The 14980-nt window shown below is 39.4% G+C and overlaps 1 protein-coding gene and 1 non-coding gene across 2 annotated transcripts; one reads left to right on the plus strand and one right to left on the minus strand.

Moving 5' to 3' along the window:
* Positions 1-5903: 5903 nt before the first annotated feature.
* Positions 5904-6014, minus strand: LOC148690545 (small nucleolar RNA R71). The gene has a single exon (XR_015957396.1). It is a non-coding gene; the product is annotated as a small nucleolar RNA R71 (small nucleolar RNA).
* Positions 6015-8676: 2662 nt separating this feature from the next.
* On the plus strand, positions 8677-10731 carry LOC148690546 (uncharacterized). The gene is made up of 3 exons (XM_088684942.1): positions 8677-9128; positions 9504-9601; positions 9722-10731. Exons 1-3 carry the CDS (start codon positions 8677-8679, stop codon positions 10729-10731), a joined length of 1560 nt encoding a protein of 519 aa, XP_088541068.1.
* The last annotated feature ends 4249 nt before the right edge of the window (positions 10732-14980 follow it).

Consider the following 14980-nt stretch of genomic DNA (forward strand, 5'->3'; position numbering starts at 1 on the left):
AATGGAAGCACCTAAATTTAGCATAGCATGTTCAAACTTAGTATTGCCAATAATACAAGGGATTGTGAAACTACCTAGATTTTTGCATTTAGGAGGCAGTTTCCTTTGTAAAATTGCTGAAACATTCGCACTTACCCGTACCACTTCCTTGTTTGAAATCCTTTTCCTTGTTGTGCAAAGCTTTTTAAAAATTTAGCATACTTTGGAACGTGCTTGATTGCATCAAGGAGTGAGATATTGACTTGTACTTTCCCGAAGGTTTCTAGAATGTCTTTTTCATTCTCTTATTTCTTAGATTGGTTGAACCTGCTAGAAAAAGGCACATTTGGTGGAATAGGGTTAGAAAGAATTGAATTTGAACCTACCTTACTTCAGTTAGGTGGCTTAAGGTCCTTAGGGGGCTGCGGCAAGGGATGTTCTACCCTTGCCGTGGCTTTGGCATCCTCCTCTTCCTCGAGTAGCAGATTTTCGTCCTCTTTTTGACTTGATTTGGACGTTTGTGAGTTGGTTCCAACCTCTTTGCCACTTCTCAACGTGATAGCCTTAGCGATTTCAAAACCTCTATTCGGATTTACAACGGTTGAATTAGGCAGTTTGTCTTGTTCCCTAAATTGTCCTATGAATTCTGCCATCTGCCCCATTTGATTCTTCAATTCGCCCATCTCCTTGGCTTGGTTTTGTAAGCCTTGCGTCAAAGAAGTTAGTACTTGAAGAATTTTATCATTATCCAATGACGAACCTGAATTTGGTTAGGCAGATTGTGGTGGGAGTTATGGTGGTGCGAATGGCCCTTGATAGAGTCCTGAAGGTGGCTGTCTATATCCACCTTGTTGATGAGTTTGAGGTTCCCTTCACTTCATATTTGGATGATTTCTCCAGCCCGGATTGTAGGTGTTAGAGAATGGGTCATGGCTTGGTTGATTTTGGCCTTGATATCCTATGGCATTAACATTTTCCCATCCTTCATTTTCTATCAATTAGGGACATTGATCAGTGGAATGTCCTTGCATAGTGCACACGCCACAAGCACTTGCTCCTTGTACTTTGGATCCATCAACAACCTGTGATAGAAGAACAGAAAGATTAGCAATTTGAGATTGAAGTTTGGAAATTGCACTTACCTCATTCCCTTGGGTTTGTCGTGGGGGGTCCCTTTGTCCAACTCCCTCGTATTGTTGTGCATTCAAGGCTTGATTAGCTCTTAAGATCTTGGCAGCAACTAGGGTTTTATCGACCAAAGCACCACATGCTGAAGCATCTAGCATTTGTCTTTCAATTGGAAGAAGTCTTTCGTAGAAATATTGATTTAGAAGCTCTTCCTTCATTTGATGTTGTGGACAAGATGCAACTAAAGTCTTGAAACGCTCATAATACGCTGGAAATGATTCTTCTTGGCTTTGTTGAATTCCACTAATTCTCTTCCTCAAAATAATAACTTTTGAAGTTGGGAATAGTTTCTCTAAGAATGCTTTCTTCATACTTTCCCAAAAAGTAACAGTTCCAAGTGCTAATTCAAAGAGCCAATCCTTAACCTTTTCCAAAAGAGAGAATGGAAAGGCTTTCATCTTTAGAATATTGCCATCCACGTTGATTGGTGTCATGCTCAAACATACCACTTCGAATTCCTTCAAATGCTTGTTCGGATCTTCCATAGACAGCCCATGGTATTTGGGAATATGATGCAGCAAACTAGACTTCAATTCAAACTCATTGGTCTTGCCTGGAGCTGCCCTAGGATATTGAATGCAAATAGGCACGGCATTGTCTAATCCCTAGGCTGAAAGTTCCTTGATTGTTCGATTGTCCACAGCCATGTCTTGTTCTTTATTTTCTTCTTCTTCCAATTTGGCTTCAGAGCTAGAACTAGGTGGATTAGGTTCTAGTTGCTTCTTCTTCCTTCTCAAAGTTCGTTCAAAATCGTCATCAAACTCCAATATATGTGCACGAACAGGTTAACGTTGAGTCATAAACTAGTACCTAAAACAAAGAAAAAAAAAAAAAAAATCAGAAACACAAGAGAAACAGAAAACTGAAACAAAGGGAGATTAGTAATTTTGCCAATCCCCGGCAACGGCGCCAAAATTTGATGTGATATAAAATAGCACACAAACTTAAACCTTCTTTTTGATAGTTGTAGTATATGAAAGTAGGGATCGTTCTAGGTCGGGGATCAGGAGGGCTGCTAATCTACACTAATTTAACTCAAAAACAGAAAACTAGACTCAAACAACTCAAAACAATAAACTGACTCAAATAACACAAAACTAAGTTAAATTTACTCAAAACAGGAACTAGAGAGAAGTTTGGACGAAAATTAAACTAAAAAGACTCAGAATACTAAAAGGGGGGGGGGTTGTTTTGATGAATTTTAACTAGAACTAAGTAGGTTGCAGAAACAAACTAAAGGGTACGAAATTGGGTGAATTAAGTGGGTGAAAGGCTAGCTAGAGGGTCCTTCTCCACACATGACACATATGCATACAAATCGATTTCCAGTTATTATTCTTATAAACCATGAATGACAATGCCTTAAGTTAACCATGAACATCACTAATTAACTCCCAGATTTTCCTAATTTCATTGAATTGGACTCAGCGACGCAATCAAATTATACTTATCAAGTTCCCTGTATGAACTGCATGACAGAGATACATATCAAAGATCATTAAGTTCTATGAAAATCATAAGCATTGACAAGGCATTTGTAACTATGAACTGCATGATACTCCTGCCATGGATTTACTTAACACAATCATGACTAGTGACTTCCGCTACTTATAAATATAAGTTCATAACTATTAGGTGAAATTCCCTTATATTTTAGCATCAGATTCATGCATGTAAACTAAGTATGCATCCTTAATCAACATCCAAGAATAAGTTCTCTATAAAACAGATAAGTAAATCGCATTCACGATTTATGAAACAATAACTGGATGTAATCCATTCATATAACACATATGTTGATGGCTTTGAATTCACCTCTAGCTAAAATGAAATTAGTTCCACATGTTTGCAATTAAACAAAACCAATCTAATTTAAACATTGAACTAAAACTAAGGGTAGAAAGAACCCAGAAACACTCCAGCACTCCAATGGCCTTGGATGGCAGGTGATAGGAGCATATTCATGCGACTTAAATGGCTTGTTCTCGTACATTTACGTTATGTTTCTTTAGTTATTTTAGTTCTTTATGCTTCTTTTGTGTGTTTTCAGGTTCTAAGGGCTTAGGGAGCAAGAAAGTGCATTTTGAGGCTATTTGGAGCATTTTTGGGCATGGATTGGATAGCTTATCCATGGAGCCAAAAGGATGGACGAAATTGAAGGCCATTTATGCAATTTAGGACATACAACAAAGGGCCTAGCCCATTCTCTCTTATTCTCTCCCTTATAGCCATGCAAAGAACCATCCATTCCATAAAAAACAACCCTATTTTAAGCCCATTCTAAAACCTTGCCATGCATCACATGCATTCCCCTCATAACCTAGTTGTCATTCCACTTCATCAACACATGCATTCCTTTCATAAATCAGCCACATATTCACCCACATGCACTTTAATCATTCAAACATGCACTCCCATTAATTAAACCATTCAAACCAACACAAAAACACCAACATTCCCTCTTTGCCGTGCAAACACATGCATTTCCCTTGCCATTTTCAGCCATCACACTTCATCATTACACCACCATTCATTCTTTAATCCACATCCATTCATCATCATTCACCCTAACTTCAATTCACATGCAAACAACACCCATTTCTGCACCAAAGAAGTCTATGCCGTGACCTTCCTAGCCATTTCCAGCTTTTCCCTTTACATTTCACATGCATTCCATACTTCTCCTAGCTGTTTTCCATCATTATTTCAGCCACCATTCACTCTTTAATCCACATGCATTCACACACACTTCACACAAACAACATTCACATGCAAACACAAGCTTTAACCAACAAACAAAACAGCCAACACATGCACCAAAACACCCATGCCGTGCACTTCACATTGAAATTCCAGCATCTTCACATGCAATTCCAGCTTTCACATGTTGTCCTAGCTGTTTTTCCATCATTCCTCCACACAAACACCTTAAACAAACAGCCATATACACCTCCACTCCTCCTATAAATACCCTTGCATTCCCATTACCTAAACACATCTCATTTTCATACACAAGATACCACAAACACATCCAATCTTCCCTCATTGCCGTGAGCTCCCATTCCCTTATATTTCCATTCAACACTATTCCATTCACCACAGAAATTCCATTTCTACACAACTTCTTCTCGGCTTCATTCCATCCACTCTCCCATTCGCAGAAACCATTCAACCTTAGCCGCTCCACCTTCATTTACAACACACTTGGAGCACCACACCGAAGGCAACTCTTAAGGGATTTCGACATTAGTTTTGCTTCAAGGGTTCTTTCTCCTTAATTCTATGTTCATTCATGTTGTATATTTTTATATCAAACATTCTGTAAACATGAAGTGTAACTAATCTCTTTCTAGGGATTCGATGCAGCCTTGCAAGATTGCCATGTAGTTATTTCAGAATGCTCAGTTGATCCATCTATTTCTTGTTTCATTCTCTGATTTAATTTTGACTTTGTGTGTTGATTTTAATGTTTGATCACCATTTGATTTAACCACATGTTGTTTAGTCAAGAGTAAAGCACACATCATGCATACTCTTGGTGGATATGTGAATGAATGAAGGGAATGCTTTGCAAACAACCTGCCGAGTGTTTCCTTTGGTTTTATGAAAGTTTCTTGTGCGTATCATGTTCTTGATTAGGGACCAAAGTTGCACATCACACTTAGGTTCATGATTAGGAACATTTGATCAAATCCACACATCATATGGTTGATCATATCTAAGTGAAACAAACCCAAGAAATAGGTAGATGGATGAGTATAATCTGACTTAACAAGCATGGACTTGGCTTAGCAATGGTGAAACCGAATCCCTAGCTTCATCTCCATTTGTGCTATCTCATTTTATTAATTGTTGATTCATTTATTTGTGTCTACTTCATTTTCTTGTGCTTTCAAGTTACAACAACAAATCTGCCTAAGTTGATTAGTTTTATTTCTCTTAGAGAGTTCTTGCAAAACAAGTAGTTGTATAGGTCCAATTAGTCCCTGTGGATTCGACACCCTTACTTGTGCCATTATACTAAACATATTCTAGCACGAAGAAGGAAAACATCAATCAAAATGGCGCCGTTGCCGGGGACTGATTTCAGTCCCTTATAATTGCTTGTTTTGATATTAAACCTTGTTCTTTTCATTTTAAGTAGATTTCTGATTTTTATTCAAACTTGTTTTATCTTGTTTCAGGTAGTATATGTCAAATAGACTTGCTGAATTAGGCCAAAGAATTGAACGGTTAAAGGGCAACACTTTGGAAAGCTTTGTGCCAACAAGTTCCTCCATTGTCCGTGAAGAAGAGGAAGGGGAACCATCTAGTCCAACAAGTGAAGGATCTGAGCACTTTAATTGGGAAAGAGAAGAAGAGATGGCGGGCAACCAAGATGATCTTCGAGCTTTGGAGGATTTTGCTCAACCAATCATACCAAATTCACCTTCATGCATCTTGCTGCCCACAGAAGCTAGAAACTATGATCTTAAATCTTCACATTTCCATATGTTTCCTTCTTTTTATGGCTTACCTAATGAAGATCCTTTAGCTCATATTAAAGAATTTTACAATGTTGTGAGTGGTTTACCTTTACAGGGAGTAAGTGAAGCAAATCTGAGGATGATAGTGTTCCCTTACACCTTGAAAGATAGGGCCAAGGGTTGGTTAATGACTCTAGTACCTGGTTCACTCACCACATGGGATGCCGTGGCTAAGAAGTTTTTGGAAAAGTTCTTTTCCACTCAAAAGACAGCCACATTAAGGGGACAAATCTTCAACTTCAAACAAGATGATGGAGAACCTTTCAATGAGTGTTGGGAGCGCTTTAAAGGCCTTTTGTTGCAATGTCCACACCATGGGTTACCTCTTCACTTACAAATGCAAATTTTCTATGATGGACTAACCCAAACATGTCAATCAACTGTTGATAATGTATCAGGTGGAGCTTTGAAGAAAAAGAATGCTCAAGAGTCATATAACATTTATGAGATGTTGGGATCTAATGCTCAACACAAAGATGTAAGGGGTAAGAGAGTTGGAGTATATGAAACAAGCTCTAATCATGATCTTTCTTTGCAGGTAGCTAACCTAGAAAAGAAGCTTGAATCCGTGCTCAACATGGTGCCAAAAGCAAGTGAAGTGTGTGCCATTTGCAACATACCAAGCCACCTTACTCATCAATGTCCATCTAGGGAGGCTTACCCCGAGTATGTCCAAGAGCAAGTGAACCTCATGAATTCTTACAATCAAAGGCCAAGGAATGATGTGCATTCCAATACATATAACCCAAGTTGGAGAGATCATCCCAATCTTTCGTGGAAGAACAACAATCAATTCCAAAACTTCCAACCAAAACCTACTCTTGAGGATACGGTTAAATTGTTAGCCCAAAATACCTTGCAATTCCAACAAACCACCAATAGCACTCTCCAACAACATTTGGCGGCTCTAACCAAAATGGAGACACAATTGGGGCAGATTGCAGATGCCTTGAGCCAAAGAGAGGTTGGAAAGTTTCCAAGCCAACCCGTGATACTCCAAAGGAACCAAGAGCAAGCCAAAGCAATCACTACACTTAAAAGTGGTAAGGTTATCAATAATAGAGTTGGCAATGAAGTTACTAATGAATCTGATCATGTGAATGCAGGGGTTACTCAAGGAGAAAATGAGAAACCAAATGAGGAACCAAGCCATGCTACTCCCTCGTTTGAAGCACCAAATCTTCACAAGGCCGAGAAACCTTACACTCCACCAATACCATTCCCTGGAAGACTTGCCAAGAGCAAGCAGGATAAGTCATTTAAGGAGATTTTTGATATTCTAAGTAAGGTGAATGTTAACTTACCTTTGCTTGATGTCATTAGGAACATGCCAGCTTATGGGAAGTTCTTCAAAGAGTTAAACAACTACAAAAGGAAGTATGGACCACATGAGAAAGTAGTGGTGTCTGAGAATGTAAGTGCCGTGTTGCAAAGAAAACTTCCACCAAAGCTCAAGGATCCAGGAAGTTTTTCTATCAACATCACCATAGGGGACAAGAAGGTAGAGAAGGCGATGCTTGACTTAGGTGCTAGCATCAACTTAATGCCTTATTCCGTGTACCTTCAACTAGGTTTGGGGGAATTGAAAGCCACCACCATCTCATTACAACTTGCGGACAGATCCGTGAAATATCCAAGAGGTATAGTAGAGGATATTCTAGTTCAAATTGATAAACTAATCTTGCCTGCGGATTTTGTAGTGTTGGACATGGAAGAAGCTCCTATACATGACCGAGAGTTGCCTATTTTGCTTGGGAGACCGTTTATGGCCACGACCAAGACCATCATTGATGTGCAAAATGGACTCCTCACTATGACAGTGCTAGGAGAGACCGTTCAATTCAAAGTGTTTGAGTCTCTTTCACATCATTCTTCATCTCTTGATTGTTATGCCATTGATGTGCTTGATTCGCTTGTTTTCTCTAAGTTCTTGCAGGCACAATCTAATGAACCATTACAAACTGTTTTGAGTCAATCTCAAGATGAGTTTGATGAAGAAGATGCACTTATGGAAGAGGTAGCTGCCTTGGAAGCATTGGCACCGTATCCTTTGAATATTTTACCTCTTTTAGAGCCCTTAGACCCATCGAGGTCACATTTAACCCCTTCCACTGTTAAGGCACCAAAACTTGAACTTAAACCACTTCCACCACATCTAAAGTATGCATATCTAGCTGAATTTGAAACTCTTCCAGTTATCATAACTTCTGACCTCACCCCAAATGAAGAAGATAAACTAATTAGGGTGTTAAAAGAGTTCAAATCAGTTATTGGTTGGTCTATTGCAGATATCAAGGGAATAAGCCCTACCATGTGCATGCATAGGATTCTTTTGGAAGAAGGAGCAAAGTCAACCCGTGAACCACAGAGGAGGCTCAATCCACACATGAAGGAAGTTGTAAGGAATGAAGTGTTGAAGTTGTTAGATGTGGGGATCATATATCCCATTTCTGATAGCAAATGGGTGAGTGCTATTCAGGTGGTACCTAAGAAGGTGGGAATCACGGTGATGAAGAATGAAAACAAAGAGCTTGTGCCCACAAAGCCCACGGCTAGTTGGCGTGTTTGCACCGATTACAGGAAGTTGAATTCTAGCACTAGAAAAGATTACTTTCCTATGCCTTTCATAGATCAAATGCTTGAGAGATTGGCAGGTTACTCACACTATTGTTTTCTTGATGGTTACTCAGGTTACAATCAAATTGCAATTGCTCCGGAGGATCAAGAGAAAACTACCTTTACTTGCCCGTTTGGCACATTTACATATAGGAGAATGCCTTTTGGACTTTGCAATGCTCCAGCAACATTCCAAAGATGCATGTTGGCAATCTTTTTAGACATGGTAGAAAGATTCATTGAGGTATTTATGGATGACTTTTCAGTGTTTGGTTCCTCTTTTGATGAATGTCTTAACCATCTCTCTTTAGTACTTCAAAGATGTCAGGAAACAAATTTGGTTCTCAATTGGGAAAAGTGCCAATTTATGGTGAAACAAGGAATTGTGTTGGGGCATGTAATCTCTAGCCAAGGAATGGAGGTGGACAAAGCCAAAATTGACATCATCACCAATATGGCAGCTCCCACAACCGTGAAGGGAGTAAGAAGTTTTTTGGGACATGCGGGTTTTTATCGTCGTTTCATTAAGAACTTTTCAATGATCACTCGTCCATTATGCAATCTGTTAGCTAAAGATGTTGTATTTCATTTTGATAAAGCTTGTATGGATGCATTCAATACTTTGAAACATGAATTAACCTCGGCCCCTATTATTATGGCACCAGATTGGTCTTTACCTTTTGAATTAATGTGTGATGCCTCTGACTATGCTATTGGTGCAGTTTTAGGGCAAAGGGTGAACAAGCTCCCACACGTGATCTACTATGCAAGCCGGACTCTAAATGATGCTCAACTTAACTATTCCACAACTGAAAAGGAGTTGCTTGTTATTGTTTTTGCCTTAGAGAAGTTTCGGTCATATCTTGTTGGATCTAAAGTTATTGTGTTTTCTGATCATGCAGCCCTTAGGTACTTGATGACAAAAAAGGATGCTAAGCCACGCTTAATTAGATGGATACTCTTACTACAAGAGTTTGACTTGGAAATTCGAGATAAGAAGGGAAGTGATAATGTTGTGGCTGACCATTTGTCACGGCTCAATGAAAACCATGGAGTTGGACAACCTTTGCCTCTAAATGAATCATTTCCAGATGAACAACTCCTTGTTATTCAAGAAAAAGAACCATGGTATGCTAATTTTGTTAATTATCTTGTTTGTGGTATAATTAGAAATGACCTTTCTTTTCAGGAAAGAAAGAAGTTCCTTGCCATGGTAAAACACTACGTTTGGGACGAACCATATTTGTTTAAATATTGCCCTGACCAAATCATTAGGAGGTGTGTCCCAGAGAGTGAGCAACAAAGCATTCTAACGTTCAGCCATACATTGGCATGTGGAGGACATTTTGGTGACAAAAAGACATCTTTAAAGGTTTTACAATCTGGTTTCTTTTGGCCTACTTTATTCAAAGATGCTTTTGATTTTTGTTCTAAGTGTGATAGGTGCCAGAAAATGGGGAACATTAGCCGAAGAAATGAGATGCCATTGAACAACATTTTGGTGGTGGAGCTCTTTGATGTTTGGGGTATCGATTTCATGGGACCATTTCCATCCTCTTTTGGTTACTTATACATATTAGTGGCAGTAGATTATGTATCCAAATGGGTTGAAGCCATTGCTACAATAACTAATGATCATAAGGTTGTTTTGAATTTTCTTAAAGATGTGATTTTTTGTAGGTTTGGAACCCCAAGAGCTATTATTAGTGATGGTGGCAGCCATTTCTGCAACAAACCCTTTGAATCCTTGATGAAGAAGTACAACATCAACCACAAAGTGGCAACCCCGTACCATCCTCAAACCTCAGGACAAGTGGAGATTAGCAATAGGGAGATCAAGACCATTTTGATGAAGACCGTAAGCCCTACAAGGAAGGATTGGTCACTGAGGTTGAATGATGCACTATGGGCATATAGAACAGCATATAAGACCCCCATTGGCATGAGTCCTTATCGCCTTGTGTTTGGGAAAGCTTGTCATTTGCCAATAGAGCTTGAACACCGTGCATATTGGGCCATCAAGAAGTTCAACTTTGATTACAAGGATGCTGGAATAGCAAGGAAGCTCCAACTTAATGAGTTGGAAGAACTCAGAAATGAAGCATATGAGAATGCCAAAATCTACAAGGAACGGACTAAGCTCTATCATGACAAGGCCATCCTACGGAAGGAGTTTCACCAAGGTATGAAAGTACTGTTGTATGACTCACGTTTGAGACTTTTTCCAGGTAAATTGAAGTCTAGGTGGGTGGGACCATTTAAGGTGCTGCAAACATTTCCCCACGGAGCTGTGGAGATAGAGAACATGAAGAATGGCACCTCTTTTAAAGTCAATGGGCAGCGATTGAAACCATATTTGGAGAAAGTGGAGGAAGAGCAAGTTTATCAAGTTGTAGATTTTCTTGAGTTTACAACACCGTGAACAAGCTACCATGTCTTGCCTAGACATTAAATAAAGCGCTTACTAGGAGGCAACCTAGTGTGGTTTGTGTTCTTTCCTCATTTTGTGTTTATGTTGTCACCATTCCATATTTTTTGCCTACTTGCCTTGTGTTAGTTGTGGTTAAGTGTGTTTTTGCTTACTAATACGAATATATATGAGGGCTATGTTTGTAGACAAACTATTGGGTTGCTATGAAAAAGGGTTTTATGACACGGGACATGTCATAACTTTCGAAGGGGTGTTTATTTGTAAGTTCATGTCGGAGCACAAAGGTAAGCCGCCTCCCCGAATTTCAATTTTCTTTTATACTAATATGTTGTTAATGATTCAGGCATCCACTCTAGAATTTAAACCATTACCGGATCATTTCAAGTATCACCCTCCATTCAAAGATCAATTCCATGCCGTTTGATTTGATTAAAAAAAAAAAAAAAAAAAAAAAAACATGGAGAAAGATGGAGCTTCACAAAGGTTGTTTACGTGAAGCCCCACTACGAGGCGTTGGAGCGGAAGGCATAGAAGCGGGAGACATAGAAGCGGGAGGCATCGGAGCGGAAGCCATCGGAGCGGAAGGCATCGGAGCTAGAGCATTCCAGGCCTCAATACTTGGCCAAGCGCTGGATGACCCAGGAAAAAGGTGCGTCTGGAGATAAGCCACAAGCCTTTGACGGTCACTGTGAATTCGACCCTCAGATTCTTGCAGCTCATCAAGCTTCCTCTTCATGCCCGATGAATAGTTATTTGCAAGCACATGCAAACTTCTATTCTCGTACTTAAGCTGCTGGATCTCTTGCTTAAGACTTTCCACCTCTGCCATCAATGATTCCACTTGACGGGAGCGGGCAAGCAGGCGTTGGCCCATGTTGGACACAGAACTCGCACACTGAACACTAAGTGCGAGGGACTCTTGAACGGCCAACTCATCGGACCGTCCTGACAGCAGCCTACTATCTTTTGGAGTGAGGAGGTTCCTAGCTACTATTGTAGCTGTTGTGGCGTCCTGCATCACGGAGTCTTCACCTGTAAGAAGACCGTTAGAAGATAAGAAAGAAGGGCGCCATACGTTACCTTGACGCGGCGCGCCCGTATCATTGCTAAGGCTCAATTCCAAGCTAAGGTTCTATGGGTTTGCCATTTTTCAAAAGTGTTCAAAGAGAAGGGATGGAGTTAAATTTCAAAGGGCCGGAGTCGATTTTCAAGAATGGGAAATCTTCAGTGTGTGTTTGTTGGCGGTGATCGATACCTCTATAAAAAGCCAAGGCGACGCGTCCACTGATTCAAAAAGCCGGAATTTCCGACGTAATTTTGGCGACGCTTTCTCGGCTTTTCAGAAGACGTGTTCAACTTTGTCAAAAGATTTCTTCTTTTCAGAAAACACGTGGAGGCCATCATCGCAACTACACATCTTTAGCCGACAGGCGCAAAGTCCGGCGACGCTTTCTCTGCTTTTCAGAAAACGCGTGCAGCTTTGTCAAAAGGAGCCGCATCCGCACTACTACGTGTCGTTCAGAAAGCAAAGGGGCGCCTTCTCCGAAATCGAAGGGGCGTCGTTCAGAAATCGAAGAGGCGCCTGCTATTTCAAAATATTTGCGGGATCAAAACGTTTGTCGACAATGGTAAAAGAACAGTACCACCACTTGATATTATCTCTATATATGTCGACCTTCGTCTTTTATGGCAAGGAAAACCTAAAGAAAATGCCCAACTCTCCCTCACCTCTGAGGGCGCACTCCTAGCAAAGCCTTTCGAAATACTCAATTCTTTCTTCTTCCCCAAAGATGATACCAGATGCCTGGAGTACAGATGACCCAGGAGGAAACGGCGGATTGAAGTGTGCTGATTCATTCACCGCTTTTTCAAAAGCAAAGGTATCTCATATCATCAAGGTCAAAAGCAAAAGTATCTCATATCATGCTCTTTCCCTGTCTTTTTCTTTGTCCTTGTTCTTACTCGCTTGGCAAAGTGAAAGAAGCAATCAGCCGGCACTTGGAGTCAGTCTTCTGTTCTGGAGCCAACTGCCTGGAATCTATTCCTGATTGCTTACCTAGCGTTGCTCTCGAGTAGTCATCTTCAACGGTTGATACACTTCCAGAGAAGGGACCACTTCTGCGAAGATTGAACAAAGAAACAGATAAAAGGAGGAAGCTCAGACCTTCAGGGAAGACCAAAAGAATCCTGCTGCCCAGTTTAAGAGTAGCACAAAGGAAAATCAACGATGGGCGGAAACCAGTTCAAGAGTAAGCCTGTGGAATCACAAAGATCAAAGCCTCAATGCAATCACCAAGGAGAAGAGGGAATTTACACTCCATAACCAGATTTGCGTCCCTAAACTCTTCTCTTTGTTAATTACATTTTGCCATGTTTAGTATGTTTAAGTGCTTTTTGTGTGTTTACTTATGTTTTGTGTGAATCTATGCTTAAAACATTGAGGACAATGTTTGATTTAAGTGTTGGGGGGGGGGGGGGGTAACTAATGTTGTTAATGCAAATTCGTGGGATTTTATCACCCATAACTTCAAATGTTGTTCCTTGCTGTTTTAAGGTGTTTTTAAATTGTTTTAGAGTGTTTTAGTGTGTTTTGTTTTATAACTCCGAAAATCACATAAAAATTTGAAAAAAATGTTTTGAAAAGCCTAAAAAGAGTGTTTTAAGTGCTTTTTGTGTGTTTGTGTCTTAGGGTACCTTCCAACACAATGATAAGGATTTGGTTTGTAATTGCATGACGGTTAAAAAGAGTTATAAACATGGATGAAAGTTTGATTTACTCTTGGTATATGCTTGGTTATGGTTATAATGTATGACTTCACATGCAATCATAAAAGAAAAATTCGTTTTTGTAACATGCTTGAAGGAAGGAACTCAAACAAACGCTACAACCTTGTGAGACTTGAGCCTAAACATTCTTTGGAGAGTTATTTTCTGTGATTCTTTGTTTTCTAAAGTTGTTGCATGATCTCATTATTCCTTGCTTGGTTGCTACTTAGAATGCAATTGTATCATGCTAGAACTAAATGCTAGAACTTATATCCATTTCATTCAAAGCATTGAATTGCATAACATATATCAAGATAAAGTTGTGTAGTTGCCACCATAGCCAAATAGCCTTACTTCCCATATTTCGTATTTGTTGTAAGTTTTAACCCCTTTGAGCCTTGTTTAGCCTATGTTCTTTGTTAACCCATGTTATCCTTACCTAGCCTAGAATAGGACCATCCATGCCTTTGTTCTTAAAGCATAGTAAGCATGACGGAAAATGAATTCCTTTTGATTAATATGTTGCAGAAAATAAGTGTGGGGGAAGGATTATTGATGAGAGTTGTTGTGCCATAGGCACGGCTAAAAAAAAAAAAAAAAAAAAAAAGAAAAAAAAATTTGAAAAATATGAAAAAGAAAAGAAAAATAAGAGTTGTTTGAATCTCCCCTATTAGTCTAAAAGTTGTTTTCCGCGCTCTAAGGGAATTCTAAGTGCCTAATTCAATACTTTGCTCACTATTGCTTTAAGAATGTTTGTTTATCCTTCACCTTTCATTGTTAGCCAATACCCTAGCCCGTTACACCCCTTTGACTTCTATCTTGATCGTTATGTGTTCAATAATGTGGAGTTTGGATTTGATATGAGCTTATGGAATCACTGGTTCTCATTCTAAGTAGTAGCATTCCATTCATGAGATCATATTCATGTCATTATCGTAAATCCATAAAATGCTTTCTTTGTTATAACATATGTGAGATACTAGTCTTTCATGTTTACATCAATCTTTCACATATAACTAGTGTAGGGTGTGTAGTCAGAAAATCTGTGTGAAAATAGAGTGCATTCTAGTAAGGAATTGAGTAAATTCTCTAAAGCATGTTACTACATTCAAATCATGGTTTTAAATGCTTAATTGTGAACTAGTATGTGGTGACTATGATTAAGAATGTACTTAAGTGTAAAGATGGCCAAAATCTGTGGGAATAATGATTTTTAACTTGTCATGTGCATTGGAAATCCGTGAGACGATTGTTGGAAGGTGTAGGTGGTGTTTTGTTCGTTTTGTCTAGTTTCGTGTTCTTTTGTTGTTTTGTTTTGTTTTTCTGTTTTGCTCGAGGACTAGCAAAAGCTAAGTGTGGGGGTATTTGATAGGAGCATATTCATGCGACTTAAATGGCTTGTTCTCGTACATTTACGTTATGTTTCTTTAGTTATTTTAGTTCTTTATGCTTCTTTTGTGTGTTTTCAGGTTCT

Source organism: Pyrus communis, chromosome 15 (assembly GCF_041283825.1).
Source record: "Pyrus communis isolate YQ-2024b chromosome 15, ASM4128382v1, whole genome shotgun sequence".
Classification (NCBI taxonomy): Eukaryota; Viridiplantae; Streptophyta; class Magnoliopsida; order Rosales; family Rosaceae; genus Pyrus; species Pyrus communis.